Raw genomic sequence first — 18,243 nt, 5'->3', positions numbered from 1 at the left:
GTAGTCATTTATAGTCTTATCTTTCTGATAAGTTGGTGAATCTAGAGACATGAATAATGTCTTAGGTATCTTTTTTCAGCTGGAAGTATCCAGTGTGCCTCTCACAGAGTAGATACTCTAAGTATTCTGAGTTAAAATGCCAAGTTTAGTCCAAAAAAACCACTTCCTCACTTATTTACTCATCTAACAACTAAGCATGTACTATGTATGTGCCAGCACTGTCTTGAGCACAGATGGCAGAAAGGTTCATCTAAGTCACCCTGCAGTCAGTAGGCTGGTCACTGTAAGCACTGTGTTAAGATACTCCATAGGTTACGTCTGGATCTGATGGTGGAACTTGTGCCACATTCATCTGATCCCTGATGGAAAAACAGAGAAAAGCCATTGTTCCTCCAACTTACGAATTGCATAATACTTTCCAAGCACTTACAGTCGCTTAGAGATCAGATAGATGCAAGAATATGACATATTGCATGGAAAATTAGGGAACTGGCTAAAATTAAATGCAATACAGTTCTGAGGCCCAAACTTGGAGACCAGGTCACTGAACAGAGCAGGAGGCAGAGACATCAGTGGTGGATGGTATTACTGGCCAAGTGGGCAAAAGCCTGGATTGGATTTAGGATACTGAGGCCAGATCACTGTGCTGCCACTTATTATTGGTGCTACCTGGAAATAAGGCACTTTGCTTCTCTCCAGGAGGTACCTGTGTTTAATGGTGAAGGAAGAGTCTGGAATCAGAGTGCCTGATTATTTACCAGCTGGACTTTGACCTGATCCTTAACCTTTCTGTTCCTTTGTGCCCTTGCTCCTAAGATAAACATAATATTACCTACTTCATAGAGTTGTTACACAAATAAATGGTGGAAGAGTGCCTGGTGCGTGGTAAATGTGAGCTATTGCTCTCTTGGCCTCAGTTTCCTCATCTGTGAAATGAGGAAATATTACCTCATTGGGTTCTTGTAAAGATAAGAAGGGATAATATTAACATAAAAATCTGGCCCACAATAATCATTCAACAAAGATTTGTTTAGTCCGAATTGATGGGGCAAGATCTCTTTAACACGAGTAAAACTTTGTAACAGTCTCTAGCTGACAGCAAAGGAAGTGAAGTGATATCTTGTTTCCAACATAACAATTATGCCTTTTCATAAATTCTCAAATTCCTTCATTGGGGGCACTACCTACATAATTGGGCTTACAGCATGAAAAATTATTCCTGTGATTTTTGCCTTAAGGTTTCCACTGTTTTATTTCCCAATGGAAATTAAGTATTTCATTAGCTTGGGGATGCTCTCTCACCATATGAATTGATTCTAATTACAAGTCTTTCCCCGATTCTTTAAAAGCCTTGCACATCTGAGGCTGAGATGCCATGTTGGGAAGGTTTCTAAATTAGCATTACATATAACTTCCTACTCAAACTCCCACAAAGTGTGGAAACAGGTGCATACAGAAGCAAAACATTTTGGATAAATAACATGGATATGGCTCACGGAGCCAATGTCCAGAGCCTAACAGGTCAGTGCTGGGCAGACCTGAGTCATGGGTGCTTCTGAGAAACAATTACTTCTAAGGGAAGCACAATTTAACAGTTGAAAGATAAATTGCACTTGATTTACTTAAGGAAAAAAAAAATACTCCTATAAGTCAAATGAAGAATTGCATTTCTCTCTCTGATATTTTTGGCAGAACGGTATAAAGTGAATCATTGTTCAAAAATAAATAAAGCTCCTAAAATTAAAATAAGGTGATAAATTATTCTAGTCTTATGAATAGTTCTACCTAAATAGTACAGAAAAATTAGTATATCACCGAAGTGTAGCCATTTAGCAAATGAATAAAGGAGCATGTTGTAATACTGGGAAGGAAAAGATGCCAGTGAGCCAAAATAAAGCAAAATAAAATAGAAAAAATTCATATGAGTTTATGTTTCACTGTAAAGGTAATATATTTGGCTCAAAATTGCAGCTGAGAAATATATGGGGGAATTTCAGGTCCTGTGCCTTTAAATGAGACTGGGTATTTTTGAGGGAGGATGGAATGAAAATTCACCCTTATTTGGTATTTAGTCAAAATAGCCCCTTGGAAGAATCCCATTCTAGCTTTTCCCTTTTCTCACCACCATAACGTGGTCCCCTTTTATGTGGATCCCACTGATTTGCTTTAGTCAGTAACTCACTCTCTTGGGGGAGATTGTGCATGAGGAAAAAAAATGAACCGAGGAGCTCCTACTCTGTTTCATTTAAGAATCAAATAAAATCGGTTCTTGCTCATACAATCTGAGCACATAGCTGCTTCAACTCCTAGAAACCCAAGCCAGTTGCACACTAATGGAAGGTCATTTGGAGCTCTCAGAACATTTTAAACCCTGAAGTCAAATAATACCGGACCTTCCTATTGAGAAAATGCTGTCTACAAAATCAGGCTCAAGAGCTAACTAAGCTTGAATGAGAAACATAATCCCACACATGTAGAGCAGTTAAAAATTGCATTTTAAAATTTGTTGATTTTCCTTTAATATACACAGGTAAACTGGAGTTTCCTTGGGTAGCTCTGGGGTGGATTTATTGTGTTTTGAGTTCTGTTTTTACCAGCTGCTATAAGATCTAGACCACTTAAAAGTACTGCCTTGAGAATTCACAAAGAATATACTTTCAGGATTCACCCAGGATCTTATCAGCTACCACCAGTCATGTTCCTCAGATCTCAGGGACCTCAGCTTCTGAAGGCAATCTTGCCAGAGAAAAGTGATGTCTAATATTTAGGAACTGGGACAGGGGCACTGACCTTTCAGAATAGACATTAGCTGTAAAACCAGTTCAGGCACACTGGTCTCTGCTGGCTCATGTCAGCCCTTCCAGTTCAGCTGCCCAGCTTGGTGGTTTCTGGGCCTGGCTTCCTCCACGTCCACCAGGCCCTGCACTGCAGGCTCCCACTAATGTCTGCTGGCTGCTGCTGTGGCTGGGAGGTGGTCTGTGGCAAGGGGCAACCTCTCTGCCCTCTCTAGGTGGATGTTGAAGGGGAACGAGAACCCTCAGGCACTGGCTGAACACCACCCTGAGTCTGTGGTGCAACAGCCCCCACCTTGTCTAGAGCCTTCTCCCTTCCCAGATCTTGGAGGAGCCATCTGACTAGGCCTCCCAGTCATGAAAAACCTCGAATTTAGAATTTCGATGTGATTTCCAAGTGAGATTAAATGTACAGTCACAGAGATAAGCTGACTGATGCAAAAGGGGAGATGGTTATCTTCAAATCTGGTCTTATTTTCCAGACGAAAGGGTCCATAGTCTCTCATAAATTCACGTGTCTAGAAGTGTTGTCATTCCTTGGGAATATCAAGTTACACACAGCAATTTTTTGTTGTAATCAGACATAAATTTGTTAAATACACATGTTCTCAAAACACAGTAATTTTTGTCACATGTTTTGTTACTTTTTAATATATGGAAAGCCTGGAAAAAAGGGAATGTCCAAGGCCTGGTTCTTTCCAAAGTGACTGGTCGTTTGTTAGAACTGCTCCTCTCACAAAACAAGGCTGTTATCAGGCCAGGCTGGTTGGGACTCTCTTCCCTGGGGATAATTTGTTCCTAAAAGTCTCCTCAGTCTCTTTTTCAAGTAGGATGCCCTCCCCCTCCCAGCTAACCAGGAAGCCTGAGAATGCCAGGCCCAGCTAAATTCAAGGCAGCCTGGTTAAGGCTAAACACAGGAGCCCAAGACTCATCAGGAGCACAACAAACAGGCCCCCCCTCAAAAGCATGGCCTGCAGAATCAGAGTAGTGATGGACCTGTTTGTGCTCATGTGAGCCCAGCCAGGAGTTGACCCAGGACTATGAGAAACGAGGAGTAGGGAAGCAAGCAGACCACAGCTCTTTCCTTTCTCACATCCCCTCCTTCCACTAGACAGGTGTCATGATTACCTGCCATACACTGACCACCTACTCAGCTACCATTTGAAAAAGGAATTCACAGCTTAAATGAGTTTGAGAGCCACTGCCTTAGGGTATCCATCTGATCAGTGGATGTATGAAGTTTGCATTTTTAAAATCTCAGACTATGGCATTTCAGACTTAGAAGGGTCTTAGAGGGGATGAAGCCCAGCCCTTTCAACTGGGTCAGTGAGTCTGGGTCTAGTGATCTGGGTTCTAGTGCGTTCGGCAGCTGGACCCGCAGTGCTGAGAACCTGCACGCATACAGTGAATACTCTCCTTGGTTTCTGACCTTTTGGGCAGATTTGAGAGGGAAAAGGCAAAGGGGGCATTAAGGAACCCTCTCCTCAGACAATCATTTGAATTAGGACATTGGAGGATGGAGGAGCAGTCCCTGGGCATCCTAGGCTAGAGGAGTCAGGGTAAGTTTTGCACCAGCCACTATGTGAATTGGAACCACCATGCATCTTCTGGCCTCATGTTCCCTTTGTGTGAGATGCTGCAGAAGTCCATTTTTCTCCCTTCACCTGTATCTGTTGTCATCTCTAGGCACCAGGATTTCAAATTGAGATCAACCTTGTCCTATAAGGTCAATCATAACATGCCTGTGAACACTAAAAAAAATCACTAAAAGTATAACCACTTTGAGTCATAAGTTCTTAAAAACAAATCATAGTTCATTAACCTCCTAGTCATTGGAACAAAGTATTCTTTCCAGTTTAAGGGATTGGCCAAGAAAGAAAACTTTTCATTGTGCATAATAACATTAAGGGATGAAATCATAGAGCTTAGGGTTTTTATTTCATTTTGTTCCACTTTTCAGTATCTCAAATGATTTAACTTTCTTGTCTTGGGTTGTATAACTCATTCCTCTTTGTGCTGTAATTTTCCCATCCAGGAATACAGAATAACTTGCTACCTTCAAATGCAGGAGTAGTATAATAATTATTGAGCAAGTTTAAATACTCTAAATTACCTGAATGAAGCTATGGAATTTTAAAGAAGTCAAAATGAGTATTTGACAGATATTATGTCATTAATCCTTAACTTCTTCATAAGAGACCAAAATATCATCTCAATATGAGAGGTTAACTAAATTGTCAAGACCATACACCAGTGTGCACAAGGCATTCATTTTATATTTATATATATATATGTATGTATGTATTTGTATATATATAAAATTGCCTTTTGGATACCAGGGATGTTTAAGACAATTTAGGAAAACTTACAAAAGTAATACTAAAACCAACAATAAACTATATACAGTACAAATCAAAGTTGTACTCATTTAAGATTTTAGGGAAATACTTAGGTTTGCTCTTCCACAAAATAGAGGTTCACTTAAAATTAAATTTAAAAGGTAATTTATGGTATTTATTCATTTATTATTCCTTTACAATATAAAAAGTTGCCCTTTACATTGAATTTTGCACTTACATTCAACCTTTACAAATACACGTGACTTTCCTTTGAGGTAACTGTGAACTTCTGCAGTTTCACCTAGTAAGGGTACACTGTGCTTTCATATCAAAATTAAATCACCAGTTTTTAATTGTTACTGTGGAGGCCACTTCAGGGCAAAGTCTCTTTTCATCTTTGTGTCATTATCCCTGACTCTGTTTAGTGAATTTTTGTTGATATTACCACCTCAGCTGCCTCTTGCAACTCTTTTCCTTTACCCTCCTGTACACGTTCCCGTGCCTGCTCTTAAACTTCGGAGCCAGCGCACAGGCTTGGAGAAAGAGTCAGCTTTGCTTGAGAGAGCTAGGCCATGTGGAAAGATGACCCCGGATATTCAGTCATGACTACAAGTGGGAAAGCAAGAGAAGGCTGAGCTGGACCAGGACAGGGAAGGAGACAGCTTCTCAGTTCCTAAAAGGTGTCGTTCCACTCCTCCGTGAGAGGGGTCGTGGGTTCAGTGCCAAGATCACACAAAGCTACGATGCAAAGATAAGTTTATAGATCCATTCCAAAGTGGAGGGTAAAAATGCCTTTCGTGTCATTTCATGTTCTAGAGTTTTCATGACATTCCAATAGATGACCAGAATATGTATTCTGTGGGAATGTATTATGTGATTAAGGGGAGCAGAGCTGAGGAACGAGTAGGAAGGAGAGAATTATTTGTGTTTGATTTCATTTCCTATATTGACCGGTTCTATTTCCTTGAGAACGAACTAAATGGGTAGGAAGAAGCCGTCTAAAGTGTACAATGTGTTTGTGGGAATTTTAAGTGTGGAAGTGAAGAAAATCATTTGGTTGAGCACAGGTAACTTAAATGAATTAAAACTTTTCCAAATTTTGCCCCCGGAAGGAAAAAGTATTAAATCTCAGTTTCAAAGGCCAGGTTTAAAGAAAGCAGGCGCAAATGAAGCAGAGGTTGTGGGCTCCAAATAATGCTCAAATTCATTACAGACGCGCGCTGGGAACTTAGAAAGTTGTGTTCATTGATTACATAACTAATAATTTTACGAAGCTTACTGAAAATACTGATTTTAAAAATGGTGGCTCTGGTGTCCACAGATTTTCCATTTGTGATAATAAATGAAAAAGTGGTGTGTGTGTGTTTTGAGAGGGGAGGTGGTTTAGACACGTGACTGTCTTGCCGGCTACTCATCCACAAATACAAAAGATTTATACATTATATCATGTCAGCGCAATCGCTGGGGCCCATCATACCAGCAGAGGGACTTCAATCCTCACAGTACAGCTCCTTGGCACCCCTTCTCCCACCAGCCCCTGTCCCTGCTCTCCACGCACCTAGCACGCTCACGTGTACACCCCCACCTCCACCCCGAGACAGCCGCTCCTCCAGCCGGTCCCCAGCCCAGCTGCCTCGCTTTACCTCTCGCCCAGGGAGGATGCCGGCCGCCACTGGCTCTGTCGCTGCCATCAGTGTCCGCGGCTTTCCCCTTCGGGCTCAGCAAACCGGGGCCCTCCGCGTTTTCAACAGGTACCATGGTCGCGGGGAAGTTACAGGCGTTCCCTCCGCGCAAACCCCCCGGGCTTCCCCCACTGACGGGAGGGGTCACTTGCCCCATGGTCCCATGCTCGAAAAGGGTGAAGAAAACTTCGGGCAAAGCCTATGTGATTTGTGACCAACTTTGTTTCTATTTCCGAAGGCTTTGCCCTTTTAGGTGACATGGGCTGTTGCTATTCCAAGCAGCCTATCACAGGCAGTGGGAGGGCCCTGTCTCCGAGGCTTGTTGTTGGCTTCAGATGCAGAGTGGGAAGCAAGGAGTTAAAAGGCTGGGGATCGGGAGCTCAGACACAGTGTTTGGCCCTTAGCTAGGGGTAGCTCTTGTATTCCTGCCCCTTTGAAACACAGAGAAGAAATATGCGGATTCAAACCTAAACTGAGGGTGAGGGCCCAGATTACTCACAGATGGTATCAGTTAATCTTGTAGGGAGAGGAACGATTTATGCGAGGACATACCAGCAAGGAAAGTGTGTCAATTTTTCAGCAAGACTGTTATTCCAAGAGTGGTGACACTTAACCATTTTAAACAGATCAGAAAACATATTTATTGTTTCAACCTGATTTTGCACTAGATAAATGCCTTATACTCCTGTCTCCAAGATCTCAGACCAAGCACACACATGCTCAGAATGCACAGTTTCTGTGGACCTTTTGTATTTTCGGATTTTAGCAAAGAGATCCAGTGGATTTTGAGGAACGAACCTTGAATCTCCTGTCAGGCTGTGTGATAGCCTGATTGCAGAAGGAAGGTATTTCCAATTCAGAGGCCGGACCAAGCGACCCATTGTGTGGGTACCGTGGTCATATAATCTGAAACAAAATCAGAGCATGAGAAGGAGGACTTTTTGTTTTCTTATTTTTGACTATATTCACGTAAAAGGACTTACAGAGTTATGACATTGTACCTACAGTTGCATATTTAGCAAATCATATTTATTGAAAAATCTTAGGGATGAAATCTTGGGATCATTTCAGAAAATCACTAGGAGTGAAAACTGAAAGTTATGGAGTATTTATTATGTGCCAGAAATTGTGCTAAGGGCATTAACTCAAGTGATTCTTCTGAAAAAAAAAAAAAATTGGTCAAACAGGTATCCATATCACAGAAGAGAAAATGGAGGCTGAGGAACTTGCCTGAAGTCTCACAGCTACTCCACCGTGGGGCTGAGACTAGGAAGCCAGGAGGTCTACTGCCTTAACTCTCCTACATCCTAACTTTCCAGTCTTGTCCTCTGATTTTCCTGGCCTTCTTTACTTTTAGCTCTTTTTGACCTTAAGAAGATGCCATGAAACATGGCTTTTAGTCCTAGTCATTCCTCAGGATGGGGAAGCAAACTTGTGTTATTTGTATAGGCAGAATCTGAACCACACAGGACTTACTTTTGGCTTTTTGGCTGGATCATAACATATCTCTAACTTATTGCTGGTATATTTTGTTAGCTCATCAATAAATAGTTCTACATGTTTCTTATCCTTTAGGGAGTCAGGTAGCGAGTGGAAACAAACCTGTAATAATTCAACTAGTGTTTATTATGCACTTGCTGTATGCCAATAGTGCTAGAAAAATGGAAGTTCTTCAAGCACAGGCCAGCCCCCTTCTGATTAAGAGGTGGGTACTTCAGAATCCCACAGATCAGTTTGTCCCCTCTATAGAATGGTTAGTGCAATGGTGCTTTAGTTTTTATCTGTTAGCAGGATGTATTCTGCTTGTAGGAGCAGCAGTTATCTGTGAGACACACATATTTCTCATCAGTTCTCCATATTCTCTTGCCTTCTATCATCTTTCTGCTCAGAACCAATGACCTCAGTTAGGGCGCATGTTCTTGAGGCAGGGCAGCTGTGAAAATACTTTATTTAGTGATCCCAGGCCCTGTATCCCCAGCAGCTTGTTGGCACCATGGGAGTGTTAGGGTGTTTGCAATAGTCTTTGACTAGGCAGAAGATAAACCTAATTCCAGAATTACTTCCTGTAGCTAAAAGCAATCCAACAATTTTCACTGAGCTTTCTATAGCCAAAACATACAGAAACTCCAAAGGTGTAAGCCAGCAAGAAATCAAACAGAGTAAGCAAACACTGGCTGACTGATTGCCTTCTGGTGCACCTAATTCTGTTCCTCATTCCGTTGTTGAACTGATGTGCGCCCCTGACTCTCTCAGTCTGTTCTGTGCCCACTTATTCTCTTAACTTAGGGGGCAAATTCTTTCCATCTAGTCTAGAGGGGAGTATTTTCCTGCCAAAATTTCCTTAAGAAGACTGTACTTCTCCTTCACAGTATTTTGCAGTTATAATGTATTGTAGTTACATGCAGTGGTTTGATTAAATTTGCCTTTTCATCTAGACAGTAAGCTCTATGGAGTGTGGACTGTGTCTGGTCCATTATTGTATTCCAGGTGTCTGGCCCAGAGTAAATACTCAGTAAATACTTGCTGGCTAACAGACCAATCCCTATACATTCAACCGACATGAGCATTACTAGAATGTAAACTCCAAGAGGGCAGGCACCTCTGTCCGTCTCGTGTACCTGTCCACCCCTACATCCCCAGCTCCTAGCACAATACCAGGCCTGCATGAGATGTTCAATAAATATTTGTTAAATAAGTGCTCATAAATGGAGCTTTTAGAGAACTAAATAGCTATTTAATTTTTTAATATAAAACCCATTTGACAATTGCTTATAACACTTTGTCCTTCCTCACTCCTTTCTGTTAATCTCTTTAGAGCAAGTATCCCCTGTCCTTCCATGGAGTTTAAGCCACTGCTATTGTTAAAAGGTATTCCTCCACTCAAAGGCCATATAAGTTTACAGACAGTTTATTCCCCATAACCCTAATAATTTTGCTACATACATTTTAGAACACCTACTTATAGACAATGTTACCAAACCCCAAAACACATTTTATGGCTTCTAAACTCATAAGACAGGCAGGAGGGCATGAAGAGAAGGCAAGCAGTTTCATAAGGCATGTGACCATCTGTATATCAGGCCTCTTGTCATGACAATTTTTCTTAAAGCTCACAGTGACTTTGCCAAGTAAATACTTTATCTCTGTTCAGCAGAAATTTAAACTGACAAGCTTATGAAACATGTCCAAGATGAAAAGCCATTTCCCAATATTTTATCCTGAAATTTTTCAGTCATACAGGAAAGTGTAGATTCTGTACTCAATATCTTACCACATGCTTATTCTCTAACCTAAAAATCTGTACATTAGTACCTCCCTCCTTTGATCATCTTAGCTTTTGTGCATTTCAAAGTGAGTTGGAATGCTTTGGAATGTGTATCATCAACTAGATTTCAATATTTGTTTAGGTTCTTTATTTTTCTTTAAGACATTTTACATACAGCGAAGTGTACAAATCTTAAGGGTACCATTATATGAATTCAGTAAGCACATACATGTGTACAAGCTAAACTTATATTAAGCAGAAGAGCATGACCATCAGCCCAAGAGGTACATTCCCACCTCAGCCTCTAGAAACAACCAATGTTCTGATTTTTTCCGCCATGGGTTAGCTTTGCCTGTGATAAAGCTCTTCATATAATGGGAACAAAGAGTATGTACTGGGTGTAATTCTTTCACTGAGCATAATTCCAGATTCACCCATGGTTTTGAGAGTGTTAGCAGTTCATTCTGTTTATTACTGAATGGTATGCCATGGTGAATACACCGCAGTTTATTTATCCATTTTCCTATTGGAGGACACCTGGGCTGTGTCCTGTTTGGGTTATTATAAACAAAGCTGTTTTGAGCATTCTTGTGCAAGTCCTTTTGTGGAATGTCACATTTAAAGCACAGCAGTCTAAGTCCATTTGATTCCAAAACCCACATGCTTTCTACCACACCCTGCTGCTTCTCTGCAGTGCATCTTATTGCACTAATGTTTATGTGGAATGTGCCTCTGGAGTTTTTAATCCTGAAATGGTTCATTACAGTGTAAACACAAATGGGGCAACTATGATCTTCAAAAAGAAAATAGCCAGATACAAATGCAGCTCTTTATTAGCCATATTCCAATAAAATAATCATCTTGGCCTGATTTTTTTGGAAGATATTTATAATTTTACCTGTTTATCCTATCTAACTAACCTCTCTCTCTAAAAGTTTTCAATGTAACACTTTTCTTATGTGTAGAATATTACCGGTCATAGAACGTTGATTAAAGTTCCTCAAATTACAAAAGAAGTACAGTTAAATTCATCATGACATGTTCATTTGATATAAATTGTATAATAATTCATTAAAAGATAATAGAGCAATACAAGAAAAATGTTACTCCTGTTATGTTAAGTGGGAAAATAAGAGTAGAAAATTGCATGCAGGAGTACCATTCCACGAATGTTTAAAATATAGGTACCTATTGGTAGATATGAGAAGGGAACTTGGAAAAGTTGAAAAAAAATCTAATAATCCTGGAATAGTTAAGGAACTTAGACCAATCCTAATCATGTGTAAAAAGCATTTTCTGGAAAAATGTTTTCTTAATGTTATTATATTATTGTATATCTAATACATATAAATGTGAAAAAAAGTTCTTTAAATTTAGGGCTACCAGATACCATTGCACAATTTACACATGGCACAGCTGTCTGTGGGGCATTCGCATTCAAAGATAGCAGAGGTTTGTATGTTTATTTATGAAATAAATTTTCCAGAACATTATTGTAAAAATGTTGAAGAAGGGGCAGTTTTTCTAATTTGCACAAAGATTGCATTTGGGCAACTATTGGAGCTGTGCGATTTATAATCTTCCTTGAAATGACACCGTCTTATTTATCAGTTAGGCCTCCGTCTGCTTTAGTATTGCTTAGGGATACAAAATCAGCAAACTTCTCCATATGTTTAGCTTCTGCCAGATAAATTCTTTCTAAATCTTAAATCTGCCTCAGTACATTACCATGCCCTTTGGATGGAGGCATCCATAGAAAGGTGTTCAATGGCTAACTGACTTAGGTGATCCTTCCATTTCTGCCATGATGTCTGAAAAAGTTGCTCAGTTCTATGGGACAACAGTAGCCTTGCTTGGTCTGGGAGCCCTCGTCACCTTCATTACATGTCCCCTTATTTGCTGGTCAGTGAAGAGGGCATTCTATAGAAAACTGACTTGTCTCCTGCCAAAAAGCTGGGAAGGCTCCTTTTCTGGCTTCCTTTACACATAAGCCCAGGCTCTGCCAAGCAAATCACAAACCTTGCATTTTGCATGAGAAGCCAGCAGCATGAGGTAGCAGAATTTGCAGACCCCATCTGGGCAGTCATGGTGGCCGTGGTTCTGGCTGCCATGTCCAAGGTTCAATGTTACTAGATACATGCTGTGAGGTGTGTGCCCAGGGGCAGCTGGACCGTCTCAGAGAAGGGATTAATTTTTACTCTAGTCTCCAAGCTAGAGTTGGTTTCTGAATTCATCTAGCTGAGTCCTTTTCCATGCATGCAGAGGCAGATTAATACAAAGCTGACAAAGTTTAACGTCACTCACACTGGCCCTTCCCCTGGGTGAGAATGCAGTCATAGGATCATACATTTTTGTGAAATTTGCAGAGGTAAAATATTTAACTGCAATCAGTTAAGACTACTTGCACACTGGCATGACATCCTCCCTGTCTCATTTTTTTGTGTTGAGTGACATAGGAGTGGCCATAGAATAATTGGGATCTGGCTTAAGGGCAGTTAAGTTGGAAAAGTATTTGGTTTGTTCATTGAGATGGCTCACAGGTACTTCAGTATAGTTAATCTCTTGCTTGTAAAAGAAGGACTTCCAGGAATTCTGCTACACATGGTGCCAACCCATGTTTCATGATATCACTCATGCGGCACAAGGATGAAAAGGACAGAGCTAGAGGCTGTCTCCCAGGGTGGATCTGTCCTAGGACTAGCAGTGCCAAGCATATGTGGGCTGGAGAGGAGGAGAGCCCCACTAGAGGACAGAACTAATTCTTTCTATTCTCTCTACAGAAAATCATGTCATGGAAAAAGATGGTATATGAAGAAGGGAGGGAGAAAAAGAATCAGAGATATACCAGGCAATTCCTAGATTGTATGATGTTTGTAATACTTGGCAGCTTTTCAATATGTGTAATTTATCTAAATAAATATTTACTTTCATACTTAATTTTTTATTCTTTTTTTCTAAAATAGGAGCTCCCAAATTTTTACAAATGTCAGGTCCTATAAAACTTAGATCTGATACCATGAATATGGTGAGGAAATAGAGTTCTTTCCAAATGACTATGCTTACTAAAAAATCTCTCAGAGCCATTCCCCTCTCCCCATCCTCACTGCCACTCTCTAAATCCAAGGTATAGTAAGGATTTACTACCTTCCAGAGAGACAGCTCAACAACCTCCAACAGGTCTCCCTGCCTGCATTTTCTGTACTGCAGCCACGACTTTCTTAGGATTGGTCTTACTGCCCTATTCAGTCTGGCTTGAGCTGACCTCTCCAGAGCCATCTCCTGCTGCTTCCTGATTTGAACTCTGCAATCTAGTCTGATCTGAGACTCTGTGGTGGGCCAGTTGATTGGTGTCTTCTTGACCTGATCCCCTTTTAGATACTCTTATCACATTCCTCCTGTAGTTGCCCCAATTTTACCCCCAGCACAACTAACTAAATCAGGTGCAGACATCTTATACTCAGGAGAGAACATAGGATAGGCAAGAACCCTCTCTTTTAGAACTTCTGTCTCTGAATTAAGTGAGGGACTGGTTGTATAAGTTAGAGTTCAGTTCAGGAATTTAAGCAGGAAAGAATTTAACACAGGGAATTGGGTGCTTATAAAATCATTGGAAAACCTGAAAGATCTGATTAGAATTCAGAAATGACTCCCAGAATAATACAGAGCTGACTCATCAGCTGAGCTCCTAGATCTAAGGCCACCTAATGGAGCAATAAGGTCAAGAATGCATTGCTTAAATCCAGGGATCAGACAATAACTGTCCCCATAACAGCATTCTCCAGGAAGCCACAGAGGCTGGAATGCTGCCTCAGGAAAATCACACAGCTGCCTGATCCCATAGGTTGGCAGGAACTTCTCAAAGAGGCAGAGAAAATAGCCTCCCCATCTTATATACCTACAGATAGATGCATCTAACTGAAGTCTAGAGCCTGATTGCCAGGAAATCTAGGAACTAAGACTGAGTTTCCCCATCTCTAGAATGGGGTAATAATAACCCATCTCATGGGATTCCCATGAAGATTAAATGAATTGATATATAGAAAGTATTCAGAACTGTACCTGACCATAGTGTTCCTCAATAAATGATATTGTTGCTGATACATCCAAGGGACTCCATGGAAGAAGAAGGTAATAATAGAAAAAATACTGAATCAAGAGTAAGGTAATATAAATTCTAATGTTGAATTTTTTGTTTTCTTTTCCACATGACTTTGGACAGTTCAAGCCATCCCTCTAGGCTGTTTCCGATCTCCAAGATAAAAGACATGCTTGCTTTGCCTGAAGCTGCTAATTTTTCACTGAGCAGCCATTCTCTCTTCTTTGGACAATATTCTTTTCAGAAAATGACTTGCCATTTCGGTCAACTTGCCAACTAATGTACACCACCTTCTTGCCAAAGGGGAGGCTTGTAACTGACTGCCATGACAATTAGGTGTCCTGCCCCTGGAATGTGAGGCAGAAGAGGTGACACAAGGACCATTCCCGGGTGGAACAGTCAGTCATTCCTGATGGTAGAACCCTGAGAAGTCAGACCACTAGTGCCTACTACCTATTTCTCCAGAACTCTCTTGGTTTTTCCCAAGACTTCATTCTTTCTAATTTTTTCCTTCAGTTCCTTAAACACTCCAAAGTCAACCAACAAATTCATTTTTGTTTAGTGTTGGCCAGAGTCCAAAAATTCTCAATGGAGTTAAGATAAAAATCAGATTAAGTATTTGAAAGCCTTTGAAAAACTCTTAGGGTACTTCAAAAACATAATTTGTTCACCCATGTGATAGCAATAGAGAATCAAGTTAATGCTCAGTCTATTTGCTTATCCATTCAAATCATGCTATCGTCTAAATAAGGACGAAGCAGCATATGACACTAGACTGGCAACTGATACCGTGGTGATAAACCAGAAAAGTCCACGTATCTCCAGCCTTTACAATAGCATGACCTGACTCAACACTTCGCAGAGCCACATACCCAGCTGGAGACCCCTGGCGAGATCGTTAACTCTAAGATGGAACTTGGAGGCTGCCCTTACCTACCAGGAGGGAAAGGGAAAGGAAAGCATCAAGGATAAAGGATGGGGGTATATCTAGGTATTCAAACTCCATCTTTGGATAGTTACTCCTTGAAGTGACAGAGGTCAACACTGCAGCCCTCTCCCTGTTGGCAAAGAGAGCTGATACTTTAAAGCTGAAAGAATCAATTTAGGCATTAGGGTGAAAACAGGTTTGCTAGGACAGCGCTTCCTAATCTGTCTTCTGCAGAGTTCGGTGTTCCTTGAGATGTTAATAGGCATTCCAGGGAATTAACGAGTGACAGGACTCCTCCATCATCTAGGAAGTTTGAGAAATTCCCCATATTACATGCTGATCTAGGGACACCAAAAGCATTTTATTTCTTTTTTTTTTTTTTTTTTTTTTTAGATAATTATTTTTTATTGAAGGGTAGTTGACACACAGTATTACATTACATTAGTTTCAGGTGTACAACACAGTGATTCAACATTTATATACATGATAATTCTAAGTACCAGCTATCACCATACCAAGTTGTTACAATATTTTGACTATATTCCTTAAAAAGCATTTTATTTCTAACAAATTTTTCAGTGTAGACAGTAAATACTTTTAATGTAGGTATCTGCCACCTTTAATTTTAGATCCCTTAATTTCACCACACCCACACCCACACATTAACGTTAGAAGGATGGAGTTTGGGAAATCAGCGCTAAGGTATTTGTGATGGTGGTGGTGGCTTTGCGGGCCTTGAATCTGCTGCCCCCTTTTGGTAGGGAAAAGGAAGAACAAGTTTCCAGCTGCAAGGTACTGAGACTGCAAGTTGCCGTGCGTGCGGAGGCGAGAGGACCCCACACCAATCCTGACATTGGCTCTTGTCAACTGCTCTGCACAGTTTTTGTGATGTCGTCAGCTGCTTGTCTGTGCTGCATCTAAGTCTGCCCAGGTGTCTTTGAGGCCTGGAGTGAAGGGAATGTGGGCATTCATTCCAACAGTCATGTATCCACACAGTTATTTACCATGTGCTTATTATGCACCTGGCACAAAGCAAGGTGATGGGGTGGAACAATGAATGGGGCGCCCTTGTGGGAGAACTGGGGAGTTTTTCAGACTGACGACATCCATTGCATGTGTGCTTGACCTTCCTTTTGATTTGAATACCCTTCTTTCTGAATATGAATCTCAAAGGCTTCTTTCTTCTTATTGCATCCAACACCTTTTCTTTTCACATCTTTCCAGATCCCAAATGCTATTTAGTAAGGGCACTTTGTCTTTTGGTCATAAATGGCCTCCGTGGGTTCATATAATTTTCACCGTCTCCAGAACTCTTATTTCATTGTCTTGTGCTGGAATCTAAGGCAGCATCTGGGTCACAGAATCTACCACTTGAAGCTACCCTAGGCATGGAAGGGAATTCACTCTGGGAAGAAATTCTAATGGAATTTCTAAAATGTTAAGGTGTTACCATACTGAGCATGAGCCTTCCTAGGGCTCAGGAGAGCATTTTTTCTGATGCAAAATCATTATTGAATAAGCAAGCAGATCCCTGATCATTTCTGCTCTTTAGCTTTGTAATGGCATCACTAAGAATCACAGCATGCAGGGACTGAAGGTGACCTCAGAGACTATCAAGTTCAGTGGGACACTGACAAGTAGAGAAATTGAGGCCCTAAATGGTTAAGAAATTAGCCAGGTAGTGACCTACTAAGCAACTTTGGTTTGTAAAAGAAGCCATTAGTTATTGTATAGTAGAATTACTAACTTTATATTATCTTTGATCTTTAAAATGAACAAACAACCACTAGTTAGCTCCAAACCACTTTATCTTCTCAACCTGATGTAGGGCTACTCTGCCCTGGGCCCTGCAGATGCAGTTTTCACCGTCTCCCCCTTGACAAAGGGCTGACAAGGAAAGAGCCTTGTCCAAGATCAGGGACATTGAGGAACAGGACAAAGATTATCAGCAAGCACTGGCACATATAATTTTCTTTCTTTATTCTGTCAGGTGCTTCCTTTCTCTTTACTTCTCTGCATTCCAAAACATTGAAACACCATGGTGGACAATTAAAAATGTAAAGACTGTCCAGGGAATTAGGAAGCTTAAGGTTTTTGGTGAGTATTTTAAGGGAAATTTTATTTTTATCATCATCCTTTTATGCATTACACACTTCCCTGCCTTAGTTAACATAAGGCAGAAACCAAATGGAATATTTTCCACATTATTCTGGGTAATGAGTGTATAGATGTGTCCTATAATATCTTGAAGAAAAACTGATGTGTGAGATATGAAGACAACTTTGTTCCTTCACTCATTTACTTTTAGTGGCTGTCCCTCAAATACTTTTGCTTAAGTACACCATAAAAGAATTTGAAAAACTTTTGGAAAATTCTGTACTTTTTCATACATTTTTAAGCTGATATCTAAATGTTTTACCGTAAATTTAAATAGTTGCAGTCAGTATTTTCCAGGTTCTGCATAATGTATATATTCTTTTTAAAGAATTTAAATATATTCATTAAAGCCAAGAAACTGTATAGATTCAATCTGAGGATATGACATCTGTCACATATTATAATAGGCCTCAGTGTCAAACTGAGCAGTCAAATAATACTCATTTTCCAAGAGGAAATATTTAAACTCATTTTGAAGTTCCTATGACCACATGAATGTGCATCTTCTGTGACAGTCTTCTTATTTATGAATTCTTGTTCTAAAATAGATTAGTGATAGACGGAATAAAGGAGAAAGATCTGCCAGGAGTTGGAACTTGACACCCGAAGTTTGAATGAGGGTCAGGCAGGCCCTTTCGTATTAGAAAAATTGTAAAAAAGCGACTAGAGCTATCAAGTCATAAAAATATATGGAGGAACCTTGAGTGCATATCTAAGTGGAAGAAGCCTTATAAAAAGGCTACACTGGTATGACTTCAACTACATGACATTCTGGAAAAGGCAAAACTGTGGAGACAAGAAGAAGATGAGTGGTTGCCAGGGGATGTGGGAGGGGTAAATAGGCAGAGCACAGAGGATTTTTAGGGTGGTGAAACTGCTCTGTTTGACACTCTAAGGGTGTAGAGGTGTCTTCACACATTTGCCGAAACTGATAGACTGTACACCACCAAGAATGAGCCATAAGTTAAAATATGGACTTCGGGT

The 18,243-nt window shown here is 40.5% G+C and overlaps 1 protein-coding gene across 3 annotated transcripts in view; it reads right to left on the bottom strand.

Moving 5' to 3' along the window:
* The window catches only part of SLC2A12 (solute carrier family 2 member 12), a 59,021-nt gene extending 51,944 nt beyond the window's left edge, over nt 1–7,077 (bottom strand). The window contains exon 1 of one of the 3 annotated variants that reach the window (XM_036903741.2): nt 6,775–7,077. In XM_036903741.2, coding sequence (XP_036759636.1) covers nt 6,775–6,970 — 196 coding nt within the window. In that variant the 5' untranslated portion in view covers nt 6,971–7,077. The remainder of the gene's footprint in view (nt 1–6,774) is intronic. The other 2 variants (XM_036903744.2, XM_036903740.2) reach the window with 2 other exon arrangements.
* Between the last annotated feature and the right edge of the window lie 11,166 nt (nt 7,078–18,243).

This window comes from Manis pentadactyla, chromosome 12 (genome assembly GCF_030020395.1).
Source record: "Manis pentadactyla isolate mManPen7 chromosome 12, mManPen7.hap1, whole genome shotgun sequence".
Classification (NCBI taxonomy): domain Eukaryota; kingdom Metazoa; phylum Chordata; class Mammalia; order Pholidota; family Manidae; genus Manis; species Manis pentadactyla.
The sequence above is the reverse complement of the archived record's forward strand: the minus strand, read 5'-3'. Positions and strand labels throughout refer to the sequence as shown.